The sequence below is a fragment of the Mesocricetus auratus genome, unplaced genomic scaffold (assembly GCF_017639785.1).
Source record: "Mesocricetus auratus isolate SY011 unplaced genomic scaffold, BCM_Maur_2.0 Super-Scaffold_6730, whole genome shotgun sequence".
NCBI classification, from domain to species: Eukaryota; Metazoa; Chordata; class Mammalia; order Rodentia; family Cricetidae; genus Mesocricetus; species Mesocricetus auratus.
This window is the reverse complement of record NW_024429184.1, coordinates 75,190,308-75,204,192: the sequence shown is the minus strand read 5'-3', so window position 1 is coordinate 75,204,192 and position 13,885 is coordinate 75,190,308. Positions and strand designations below refer to the sequence as shown.

Below are 13,885 nucleotides of genomic sequence, written 5' to 3'. Positions count from 1 at the left end.
CTAAGTAAAAAATATTCTCAAACACAATAATAGCAGCCCATGTATAGATCTAATAATATAAAAAAAATCACCTATTGAAATACAATAATAACATCTGATTAAGCACACAAGCCAGTCAGGTTGCCTCTAAACTGCTAGCTTTGCAAGCCCTCAGATAAATAAGCCTCATCACCCTAAAGTCCTTTTACAGAAAATGGTTAGCAAACTGGGAAAACTGTAATGCTTACAACAGACTTGACAACATCTCCACCCAACTGAATGTCTCACAGGGACTTTATCAATAAGTGATGGCATGAGTGTTCCGTGGCACCAGGCCTATACCAGTTCATGGAATGATCACACTTTCAAGACTCATGACGGAAAGGGCAGAATTACGAAACCAGAAACAGTCACCATGGCACATCCTATCCACCAGTCTGTAGAGAAACTACAGGCACTACGTTCGAAAACTGTCATTTGACCAAGTTTGGGGACCCGCATACACCCCCACCCCAAATTCATCAGTGGGGCGGGCGGAGGCTGAGTCATTCCGGGGAGTAACTTTACACGGATGCTCGCACTCCGGGGTCGGGACAAAGGCATCACCTCTGGGTTCCTCCCCTCTGTGCACTCCGTTCGGCCGCGGTCCAAACCCTCTCCGGTTTCCAGAGCCCGACACGCCGCTGCGCCGAGCCCAGGCGGCGGAGGCCGCGCTTCAGGCCTCCGGTAGGCACGGGCGCCCCGCTCCCGCGATGCCGTCGGCGGCCGGCCGGCCCGACCGTCCCCACTGGCCGGGCGCGGCGACCCTGCGGGCTGGTGGCGGCGACCGCTCCCACAAGCCCGTCAGGTGCCAACCGGCCCGCGGCGAGCCCCCAGCCAGATGGGGGCAGGGGCGGTACTCACCCGGCAGCGCCTCCTCCGCCCGCGGCAGCAGCAGCACAGCCGGCGGCCCCCGGCACCATCTTCTGCCGCCGCCCTGGCCTCGGCGGCGGCTACCAACCGCCCCTGCGGCGCCGCCAACCGACACAACCGCCGACGCCCGGCCGCCCAGCGCCCGGCGCGGCCCCGAGTTTCGGAGGCTGCGGGGTGGGGCGCAGCCGCTGCTCAGGTCCCTCGCTCCGCGCGGGCACCGAGTCCGCCTGTCGAGGCGCTGGGACCGGAGGCAGCCGGAGCTCCAAAGGGCCGGGTCGCGGCCGCCGCGGGGTTTGTTATTGTCAACTCGGCCCTTCCGCCGCAGAGCACGCCGGGAAACAGCCAGCCGGGGGAGGGGCGCTCCGGGCAGCGCAGCCAGGCGGCTGCGCAAATGCGGAAGTCGCCGAGCTGCTGGGACGGGCGCGGCTGGGCTCCCGGGCGCCGTGCCCGGCCGGTGGCTCCGCTGTCCTGCCCTGACCCTGGAAGGTATTGCGGGCCTTCCGTGGTAAGCCCCAAGGTGAGCTTGACCTTCTGGCCGCGGCAGGCCGACCCCGCCAAACCCGGTGCAGCTCCAGGCGGGGAATCGGAGGCGGAAGAGGGAGCGCCCGCACAGCTCCGCGGCCCTCGTCCGCCTCCGGAGTGAGTGCTGCAGCAGGACAGAGGCCGGTGACAGGGTCAGCCGACTGACGCGGGAGACACTCATACACCGATCGCCCGCACGGCAGGCTGCTCGGAAAGTATGCCTGGCATCTTTGCAAGGGTAGGGCGGCACACAGTCAGACAGACCAGGTAAGCCAAGAGCACGCCCCAGCAGAGGAGAGCCGAAGCCAAGTGGACTGGAGTGTAAGCGACACGACCATACGTTCCCGAGGTCTCTAATGCGTCAACAACATCAAGACTAGAGAATGTCGGCTTGGGAGAATATTGTATTTGTAAAGGTAATCGGGCTCAGGCAAGGACTTGAAGCTACAGATTTAAAATCTGATGAGCATATGTTACATGCAGACTAATTAGGTGACACAAAAAAAAAACTTAAATTGCTATTTCCAGGAATTTCTGGTAGAAGTAAAAGTTTAGGACTTGTATCTCTAACTCAAACAATGAGTGGTTCACGACAAAATAAGACCCAGGAGGTATGAAACTGAGCCTGATCTGCAGCCCTTCGTTTAGTGTCATAGAGACTGGAAAACGCTGAATGGCTGCATTTCAAAGACGTTTTGGAGAGGAGCTTGTTGTTTACATCACTTTGTTTTTAACTTTGTACTGATACTGTATCCCAAATCTTGTCTTTATGATTTTTGACGTGCTACTATGCATATTGGGTATTTTTAAACAAGAATTTTAGTGTGGGACCCCGACAAAGTAAAGCAGAAGTAAAGAAAATAAGCACTAACTTATTATGCACCAAGGAAAGGAGTGAATTGGCAAGAATATTTTTTTGTTTGTTTGTTTTTGTTTTTCGTGACAGGGTTTCTCTGTGGCTTTGGAGGCTGTCCTGGAGCTCGCTTGGTAGTCCAGGCTGGTCTCGAACTCACAGAGATCCGCCTGCCTCTGCCTCCCGAGTGCTGGGATTAGAATAATTTTTTTTTACTAACACATCAAATTAACATGTATAAGCTATGTGATAACAAAAAATGTAGCAAGAAACTATGAAAAACAGGGCTGGTGAGATGACCCAAAGGGTACAGTCATGTGCCACCAAAGCTGACAACCTCTGTTCCATCCTAGAACCCACACGATTGGAGGAGAGTACCAGCTTCTTGAAGTTCACACACACACCAAGAGCACACCAAGGCTTTATCCTGGTGTTTCCCCACAGTTAATCAGTGTCACCCATCCAGACAGATGCAGTCCAATTCCAGGTGTTAAAGCACCACATATCCTCATGGCTATCTACTAAAAAATAATATACTGTTCTTGTCCCTGACTTCTTTAGGAAACTGTTACTACAAGTGTCTGTTTGTTACTTTATATTCCAATGTAAATCTTTGAGTTTATATGCATCTCAAATGACTTTACTAAGACTAAAGTGAAAACATGTAACATGAATTCTGTTAAATATACTTTTGAGTACCTAGGATGTAAATGTTGCTAATCATGTATACCTGCAAGTCCTGTGTCCACAAGCCATTTTCCCTCATTCTGTTGAACACTCTGCTTGCCATAATGAACAAGAACAAAGTCTTCTGTAGCACCCCTTGGAACATCTTAATCCAGTCTCAGCTTTGCCTCCTGAGCTTTTCTCAGTGAAATACAAACAGACTTACAAGGACCTTTAAATTATGTGGCATGGACAATGCTGAAACTTTGTCTAGATTTACTAGTGTATTGGCCATTCTTGTGTTGTTCCCTTTCTGCTGCTTCTAAACCCCGGTCTATTTACTTGAGTCTTTCCCCATCTCTCAAATAATTAGAATACATCATGGATGATGCAAAGATTAGGTGCTGTGTGAGATCTCTTGCCCTCTACTCCTCTACTAAGTTTTTTTAATTTAATATCTGTCAGTATTTCAGTGCATTTTTGGTAAAGGAGATTAAGTAAAAGTGCTTCATCACCAAGTCTAATGACAGCCTGAGTTTGATCTGCAGGATTCACAGGATGGAAGAAGAGATCTGAGGGGTTATTTTTTGTTTTTGTTTTTGTTTTTGTTTTCTCCCATACAGGGTATCTGTGTTGCTTTGGAGCCTGTCCTGGAACTTACATTATAGACTAGGCTGACCTCAAACTCACAGAGCGCTGCCTGCATCTGCCTCCCAAGTGGCATGTGCCACCACTGCCTGTCATAAATGTCACTTTTAAAGTGATTTTCTTTAGGAGTGTAAAGGGATTATTCAGTGTCTACTGAACACCTGAGTACTTCACAATACTCAAATTGTTAAATTTTTCTCAGTTTTAACCTCAGCATCTCCTCCTAATCTTGACCTGACAAATCTATAACCCTTGATCTTTTAAGTGTCTAACATGCTGATTGTAAACTCCTGCTTAAATATTAACTCTTTCCCCTGCATAGTGATAAACGTTCAGTACTAACATTTGTTGACAACACCTTCAGTGTTATTCAGGCCCTCTCTTCCTGGCTAGCCCTGTACTAGCCTCCATTATTTTTCTATGAAAAACTGTCCATGTCCCTCACCTTCCTAAGAATTTTCAGTGGTTTAGTTTCCTCCATGGATACAATTTGAACACTTTAACATAGCACAACAAATCTTACTGGGATTGGGACTATGTACCAACTCGTCTCACACTATACCTAACCCAATCTTGAGAGATTGACCCAAATCATTATAATTTGTACAATGTAGTAAATTATGTAAATACATTAAAGGGCAAATAAGTTTCTGTGAGAAATTCTTGCCCTCACATGTCCCAAAGGCCACTAGTCAAGTAATCCAGTGGCCTCTCAAACTAAACTGCAGGGGTTGTTTGCTGCAGCTCCTGGCTATGAAACCAAAAAACTCAACAAAACCCATGTGGAGTTTATTGGGAAAGGGAGCAAAGGCAGGGGTAGGTGTTGGCCAATGGGAGTGGAGTTGGAAAAAGATGAGCAGGCAGGAGGGGCTTCCTTCAAAGGAAAAGCTTGCACATTTGTACAGAGCCCTTATGCAGTCACGTAATACACGACTTAGCCACACAACACAGGAACCTTAGAGCTAATCATCTGCTTGAAGGCCGGTTGTGTAACCTGCCAGTTGTCAGGGGGCAGGGTCAGCATAATGCCAGGATATCAACAGGGTTAACTGAGCACTTGGGAGGTAAAGGCAGGAGGGTAGGGACTTCAAAGACATCCTTAGCTGCAGGGTGATCTGGAGACCAGCATGTGATATGAGACCCTGTAAAACTGCAAATTTATATGTCATTACTCTTACAGAAACTCTTTAAGGGCATTGGGATGATGGCCACACACCTTAATTCTGTAAACTCAGCGTGATTTGAAATTCCACTCTGAATGTATATTTGATATTTCTTAAACAGTTTAGTATTATTGCTCTAATTTAAGGGATGCCCAATAGCAATCACTTAAAATATAGATTGACCAGTTATGTTTATATGTTTGGCTTTTTTCAGTGCATATCAAAATTATGTCTGTTTTAAGCAATTTAAAAAACATTTGAAATTTTGCTTTTAGGAGAGTTTGCTTAATGGTTAAAAGCACATGCTGCTCTTCTAGAGGACTGTTTGGATCCCAGCATCCATTTAGTGGCTCACAAACATCCATAAGTCCTGTTCTGGGGGATCTGACACACACTTCTGCCGTCTTTGGGCACAAGACATGCACATAGCATAGGCAAAACCTCATAAACATAAAATCAGTATTTTTTAACAAATGATAACTCAGTCAACTATTGTCAGGCACTCTTGAAAGTGCTGTGGGTACTGATTATGAAGAGGCTCTTCTTTGCTTTCGGTACTGTTTACAGACCTTAAAACTGCCCTATGTTGATTTGTTCGTATCCATAGGTGTTATTGATGGTAATGACGATAGTTAACTTGAGTGCCTTCCAGGTGTGTAGTGAACCTGAAGAGCAAGTAACCAACACTGTCTAGTGCAGCAAAGCACATGCAGAAAAAGTTCCTATACCACGCTTAATTTTCTAAAAGATTTAATGAATAAGACAAGGATTTGTATCAATTTTGAAGGAAATATTATCTCTATGATTGTAAAACATTTAGAAAAATGAATGGAGGCTGTAGCTCCATCTGGATACAGTAGTGCGTACTTGTGTCTTAGCCCATAGAAGGTCGAGGTAGTGAGGGGGAAGAGGCCACTCTGTCTAAAACACCATGACAAGTACATACAAACCTCTGTATCAGAGAAAAGCATTCTAAGAAGAATACCTGTTGCTTTGGAGGCACTGTAACATTATCTATTCTTTTTTTCCCAATTCTAGTATTGACTCACCATTGATTTTATCATTATATTTAATGGTTTGAAGGACATTAGATTCAGTGACAGGAGCCAGATCTTGAGACCCATTGCATACTTCAATGGTAAGCTTGTGATTTTACTTATTTTTAAAATACAGTATTATTAAAACCACTGAAATATTTTTAGATTTGTGCCTCTTAGTGTCTTAACTAATCCAGATTTTATCATTTGCCCCCAGTTTTGCAACTAAGGAATTGATTCATGAAGACTAAGTTACAGAATCAGTGCATTTCCTTCTAATTAGTGTTCCTTAGCTAGTAACCTGTCAAGACCAGAATTTAAAACCAGGTGATTGGTTCTATGTTTGGGTAGAAAAGGTATGAAGTTGAAAGTTTAGCAGTAAGCTAAGTTTCTCAATGATAGAACTGTTTGGGAGGCCTATGGCAGAGTGGCTCAGTTAATTCTTTGTTGTAAGGGGTTATCCTGTGAATGTTAGAATTTCTAATTTATTCTATCTGCATGTATGACCAGGCACCATGTGCATGCCCCATGCCTGGAGACCAGAAGATGGTATTGGATCCTGTGGAATTGGAATTGGGTGCTGGGAACTGAGCCTCTACATTTAGAATTTTTGACATCTATGGCCTCTATCACCTGAGACAGTGACACTCCTAGTCATCACAACTTAAAATGCCTCTGAATATACCCCAGTAGTCCCTAGAGGGGCAGAAGAGCCAAACTCCTCTTCTGATTCACAGCACTAGGAAGTGGTTTATCTGTACAGTGATACATGATACAGTTACTAAAATTGTGTTTCAGAAAAACATTAGAAGACAATGGATTTAGACTACTGTAATTCACAATTTTTCATATTAATCTCTGGAAATCTGGATACATTTAACTGTTGATGAGAATCCTAAAATCTTGCCATGCATTTCCTACGCATATAAAACTTCCAAAATGGTAGCTTAGAAAATAGAATTCTAAGCTGGGCCGTGGTGCACGCCTTTAATCCCAGCACTCGGGAGGCAGAGGAAGGTGGATCTCTGAGTTCGAAACCAACCTGGTCTACAAGAGCTAGTTCCAGGACAGCCTACAAACCAAAAAAAAAAAAAAAAGAAGAAGAAGAAGAAGAAGAAGAAGATTCTAAAGATTTTGTTTCTAAAAGGGAAAAAAAGATTTTATTTCTTTTAAAAAAATCTAAAGTGAAGATGTAGACGTGAGATAGTGGTATGTTTTTAAAAATATAAAAGGAACTAAAACTCCACCCTCTCACCTGTTTTTCAAGACAGGATTTTTCTGTGTAGCCCTGGCTAATTTGGAACTTGCCCTGTAGACCAGGCTGGCCCCAACTCAGACATCTGCTAGCCTCTGCCTCCTGAGTGTTGGTGTGGCAACAAAACTCTTTAAAATAAGTGTTTTTTTCTTTTTTTTTGTACCTTTTCTACATTTTCTAAACTATATGCTTTTTGTAAGTTTCTTTCTAAGTTGCAGAGATCCATTTATTTTGGTAATGCTTGTTTTCAAGCTTCTGTCCTCAAATGATCCTTCAGTTTTAGTCAACTTGCTGTCTGTACATACAAAATACTTTTTCAGGAGTCAGTCATTTTTAACATTTATTTTGTGTATATATGTTTGTGGAGCACTACACCTGTAAAGGTGAGGAGACATCTTGCAGGAGTCAGTTCTCTCCTTCAAACATGTAGGTTCTAGAAATTGAGCTAAGGTCATCAGGCTTAGCAACAAACATATTTACTCTCTGAGCCATCTCACAAGCCTCTCATTCATTTTTAGTTTGACTTACTATAAAAATAATGGTGATGGAATGCAAAAAATAAATTCATAAAAAGAGAAAAACAAAGGAATGTTGAATATTTGCAAACCTGGATTCCCAGTTTTATACTTCCCTAGTCCCCACACCTTCCTAATTATCTCATTGATAAATAATCTCTATTAATTCATAAGAAAACTTCCTCACCTTTCTGCCATGAAATCTTCAATCCTAATTGAATCTGTTGTCATTATTAGTATTCAGGCGTCTGTACTAACCCGTCCCGGGGGTTCTGACAGGGTACACCCTCAGCTGCTACCACGAAGAGCACCACCTGTGCACATTAAAAGAGCCCTGCTTACCCACCACACACACACACACACCACTTCTCTTTCTGTCTCTCCCACCTCTTCTGCTGCTCCTGTACCCAGAGCCAAGTCTACCCCATTCCCTCTGACGTTTTCCAATTCCCTTTCCCCTAATAAAAAATCCCCTCCATGTGAGCTCTGTTGAATGGCATCTTTTTCTCCCGTGTACCTTGTGTTTCTGATAGTCAGCTTTAAATACAGCTCATTTTACTTCTCATTCTATTTTCCTATAAAACTACTTGATTAAGTGCTAGGAACTGAATTTGCTAGAGAAAAGCCATATCTTTGTTACAGGTGTAATGGGTTGATTAGTACTTAAGATTGTGGAGAGCTAGAATAGTGAAGCTTCAGAGCTGAACTATTTTTGGCTAACAGCCCTCTTAGCTATTCATTGCCTACCTCGGTATGACTGATCAATCTTGTGACTTAATGTGACATGTTAAGGAATGTATTAATGGCTCACTTCCTTCGACCCAGAAGCAAAGACTGGCATCAGATAACAAACATCTCAGACCTATAGTGGAGGCTGCTCCCACTGTGCTGTAGTACCAGTGTCTCCACCAATTTGAAAAGTACCTTGAGTTGTGCTTTTTGTTTTTCTAAAGACAGTCTGTCTGTGTAGTCCCAGGTGTCCTGGAACTCCATATGTATACCAGACTGGCCTCAAGCTCAGAGATCCTCCTGTCTCTACCTACAGAGTGCCGGGATTAAAGACATTTGCTACCACATCTGTTGTATGGCTTTCTTAAACTGCAAAAACTTTATAAAACTATTACTATGTTAGAACATGTTATTTGGGGTAAACTGAATGACTTAAAAAAAGATATCTTAAATTATTAATTAAAAAAACACACTACCACTGGCTGTGGTGGTAAACAACTTTAATCCTGGCACTCAGGACCAGAAGCAGATGAATCTGAATTCAAGTGCAGTCTGGTGTACACAGGGAATTCCAGGATAGCCAGGACTACATAGACCCTGTATCAAGCATCCTAAGTAAATAGTAAGGGCGTGGTTATACTTGCTTTTTAATCGTAGTACTCTTGAGTTTGAGGCCACCCTAGCCAATAGGACTACATAGGGAAAAACTATCTCAACAACAACAAAAAATATTAAATAGTTTAATGTTTTTGTTTTAAATTTTCTTCATATATTGACTGCCTATTACAGAGTTTAAATTCTTAAAAATTCAATCTTTTCAATGGCTATTACTTTACCTTTGTTACTAGAACAAAAGTGTTAAAATGTGTCTCAGAAAAGCAAAACAAAACAAAAAAACGGTAAAATGTATCCATTCTGAGTGTCACACACTATTTACACTACTAACCACACAGTATATGGAAACCTGTTATTTATGTGTGTATTTTACTCTGTGCTAGGAATGAAACTCAGGGCCTTTCACTGTTTAAATACCTCTCCACTGAGCTACACCCTCAACTCCCCTCATGGAAAGTGTGAATCAGGTAGTTCTGGGAACCTCCCAACCTCTAGCCATGGATGGGTTACATCCTCTTGGAATGCATATCTCAAGTAAACCAGATCTACTTCCAAAGCTTTCTAAGTTTTTATAGGGTTCATCTAAGATTAATTTGAATTCATCATTCTCAAATCTGCCTTAACCTTTTTTAAAGAAGGTAGTATCTTACACACACATAGCTGATAATCTAGGTGACATGTAGGAGCTGGAAAATGTGGGGTTCATTTACATTTGGAAGATGATCAAATTCCTTTTTTGTTTCTTTAGTTGTTACTTTTATTAAGTTTTTTAAATGCCAGGTGTTGTGGTGAAGACCTTTAATCCCAGCATTTGGGAGGCAGAGATAGGTGATCTCTATGAATTAGAGGCCATCCTGGTCTACATAGAGGCTCCATGTCAGCCAAGGCTCCATAGTAAAACTATCTCGCAACAAAACAAAAAATTTAAAGCGTGTGCGTGCGTTTGAGAACAATTTGTGGAATCAGTTCTGTGCTTCCACCCTGTGGGCTCTGAGGATTAAATTCAGGGCTGCTGGCTTGCCAGCAGGCAGTTTATCCGTGGAGCCATGTTGCTGTTGCTGCTGGTTTTCTTTTAGAGTGTATATGTACACTGACCTCAAACTCATGATTTTCTACCTCAGTTTCTTGATTGCTGAGATTACAGGTATGTACCACTTTATCCAACAAATTCCCCTTAAAATCATATTGGGAACACCTAAACTTGTGTCACCTGATTCTGTACATCACATGTAAGATTTAAATATCAAAATTCTTTTGCATTCTATGCTGTTTCGAATAGTGTACACAAGCCGTCTACAGTGAGATCTATGAAACACTGAAAGAAATTTATGATTCAACTTTTATTAAATTGGAAGATTGATTGGAATGGTGGTATTTTCTGTTATTCTACAGATTCCAAAAAGGTCCTACCAAAATTCCAGTTGTCCCCTAATTCTGCCTCTTACGAAGTTGAAACTCACTCCAAAATTTATGTGGGAGTCCATGAGACCAACAATAGCCCGAATGGTCTCAAAAAAGAACATAGGTAAAGACATTCATTTTTCCTCATTTTAACACTTGCTATAAAACCACACTACAATAACCAGATCTAAGGGTATATACTAGAACCCAAAACCCATAAATGAACAATTAGGGGTAATGTTCATTGCACCCCACAGAAGCATGCCTCCAACAGAGTGAGGACAATTGGATATACCCAAGCAAAAATAGCAAGTGGATCTCTTACCCTACAGCATATGTAAGGTTAAGTTGGATCAATCATCTCAACCACTAAAGCTATACAATTTTTAGGAGAAAGCTTACAGGTAAATAAATACATATTTATGACTCTGGATTGAGCAGTGGTGTAATATGACACTAATAATAGTCAACAAGCGAATTATACAGATTATACTTTATCAAAATTTAAAACAAAAATATAAAATAATTTATTCTCATGAGAAACTGAGAAGAAAACACAGAATTTGAGAAAGTGTAATTCATATAAAGAACAAGTATCCAAAATATGTAAATATTGTTTTGTTTCAAGACACTCTTTCTCTGTATAACCCTGGCTAACCTAGAACTTGCTCATATCCAATCATTTTCAAAGAAATGAAATGTGAAAGGCATTTCTACAAAAGTATACAAAATAGCTAAAAAGTTGTGGGAACCCATCTTTGTGGGCCTTCAGTCTGATCTAGCCAACTTGCCAGGTTCATACCTGAGAGGGGGAGTACGGATTGAGAAATGGCAGGTAAAGACGCTAAGAGAAAGACAGACACAGGATAGAGTCAGGGGGGTAATCCAGTGAATACTGAATGTCCCAAGTTTGTTCTTCAACATTCTTAAGTACCCCAATCAAAAGGGGGACATGGAAGAAGACTTCTGTTATCATGTATAAGGAACAAACAGATTTTCTTCCCTTACTCTTCTAAGCATTTGGTAACCACACCTGTTACCTGTCCTTGAGGGACAAGAGTAAACACCTCAGCCCAACTCTGTTGTTATTCAGAAATAAGAAATTGGCTACCAAGACCAAAACGTCCTATAGTAGCCAAGCCTTAGACCTTTATGTCTTTTGACTTACTAAGGACAGTTTTGAAATCTCTCACCTTGAAGTGGAGGCATCTTTATGGGCTCTGACAAAAAGTACATGAGAACATCCTCATTCCCACTGGTTAAGAGGAATTCAAATCAAAATTATACTTTGCCACCTCATGTGTACTGGGATAGCCCAATTTTAAAATGCCAAAAGCAAGTGTTGGCAAGAAGAAAAACTAGAACCTATACATTGCTGAAGGAACTATAACATGATGTGGCCACTTGGTGAAAAGGGTTCGGTGGTTGATCTTAAGACTCAACATAGTTGTTGCTACATGGTCCAGCAGTTCCACCCCCAGAGAAATGAAAACATGTCACCAACAAAGGTGTACAAATTCTAGGCATGGTGGCATATGCCTTTAATCTCAGCACTTGGGAGGCAGATGTAGGCAGATCTCTGTAAGTTTGAGACCAGTCTGGAATACATTGTGAGTTCCAGGACTATGTAGAGAAACTCTTTATATAGTATTTTATGGCTTACGGGCTTTGGTTAAACAATAGCTATCTCCTGACAGAAAGTTCAAGAGTCCAATAGTTGTATGATCCATGAGGCTGGATGTTTCTTCTGGCCTTCAGTATATACTGGAATCCTGAAGATGTATGTGTCATGAAATATTATGTAGAAATGTGCTGCCATATGCAAATAGGCTGGCTATTATAAATGTAATTCTTACTTGATAATTGTTCTTAGTGAATATAGTCTTACTGTGTTAAAGCCAAAACCTTCCTTTTATTCAGACAAAAAGGGGGAAATGATGCAGAATGTTTGTTTAATTATGCAAGGATGTGTTGCATGTATTTAACTGTATAAAAATGTATTGTATTTGTTTAATTATGTAAAGCTGTGTTGCTGTTTTACCTTGCCTGTCCAAGGCACATGATGGGTCTAATAAAAAGCTGAATGGCCAATATCTAGGGACGAAGTACAGGCAGAACTTCTGGGCAGGGAGAAATGTAGGAGGAGTAATTTAGGCTTGGAGAAGAAAGAAAAGGAGACACCAGAGGCCAGCCAGACCAGGAAGAAGCAGAAAAGTAGGACATACAGATAAAAAGGCCCAAGGTGAAATGTAGATGAAGAGAAACAGAAACAGGTTAAAATAAGTTAAAAGAGCTAGTAGGATAATCCTAAACTAAGGCTGATCACACATATTTAATAGTAAATATCCATGTCTTTATTTGACAGCCCAAAGAAAATGCTAACTACAAGCAGGCTCTGATGACAGTTAAGAAATGAATTTGCCAGCAAGAATGAAGGCAGACAGGCAAAGAGCAAGGCCCAGAAGGTATGGCCCAGATTTAAGGTGGATCTTTGTAGGCAGAATTTTTCTGCCCCTCCAGCCAGTTTCATAATAACCACACAGAGACTTACTATTAATTATAAATGCTCGGTCAATAGCTCAGGTTTGTTACTAGCTAACTCTTAACATTTTAAATTAACCCATATTTCCTATTCAGTATGACAGTACCTTTATTCAGCATGGCAAGTTCATCTTCTCCCCGAGTGTTCTCTGAAATTCTCAGCTCCACGCTTCTTCCCAGCATCCTCCTAGTCTGGCTCTCCCACACGATCTCTTCCTGCCCAGCTATAGGCCAGCCAGTTCTTTATTAAGCAATGAGTATAATGCATATGTAGGGTTAAGTTGGATCACTCATCTTAACCACTAAAGCTATACAATTTTTAGGAGAAAACTTACAGGTAAATAAATACATATTTATGACTCTGGATTGAGCAGTGGTGTAATATGACACTAATAATAGTCAACAAGCAAATTATACAAATTGTACTATATCAAAATTTAAAACAAAAATATAAACTACTTTATTCTCATGAGAAACTGAGAAGAAAACACAGAATTTCAGAAAGTGTTTGTAAGTCATATAAAGAACAAGTATCCAAAATATGTAAATAAACATTGTTTTGTTTTATTGTTTTGTTTCAAGACACTCTTTCTCTGTATAACCCTGGCTGTCCTAGAACTTGCTCATGTCCCATCATTTTCAAATGTACAAAGATTATTGGACAGCAGGTCTTCTTTCCTCAAATGATCCAGTCAAGAAAAATCCCTCACAGGTATTCCCAGACATAGTCAAGGTGATAATCAAGAATAGTCATACATGCAATTTAAAAAAATATAACAAGCTAATCAGCAGAGTATTTGCCTAGCATGCCCAGCGTCCTGAGGGCAAACCCCAGCACTACATAACCCAGACATACAGACCAACACCTATAATCCCAACATGTAAGAGGGGGAGGCAGGAGGATCAGAAGTTCAAGCTCATTCATACCTACATAGTTAAAGGCCAGCCTGGGATACTTGCAACCCTGTTTCAAAAACAAAAGGCAGTTCTATTCCTAGGAATGCCTAAGAAACTTTGGTTCAGGTGCACATGGTAATGTAAACCTGTGA

At 41.6% G+C, this 13,885-nt stretch overlaps 1 protein-coding gene across 1 annotated transcript; it reads left to right on the top strand.

Moving 5' to 3' along the window:
• Nucleotides 1-765: 765 nt before the first annotated feature.
• Nucleotides 766-13,403, top strand: LOC121138801 (translation initiation factor IF-2-like). Its single transcript, XM_040741526.1, has 2 exons — nucleotides 766-10,419; nucleotides 12,661-13,403. The coding sequence occupies exon 1, from the start codon at nucleotides 860-862 to the stop codon at nucleotides 1,532-1,534; it is 675 nt and encodes a 224-aa protein (XP_040597460.1). The 5' UTR covers nucleotides 766-859; the 3' UTR covers nucleotides 1,535-10,419; nucleotides 12,661-13,403.
• The last annotated feature ends 482 nt before the right edge of the window (nucleotides 13,404-13,885 follow it).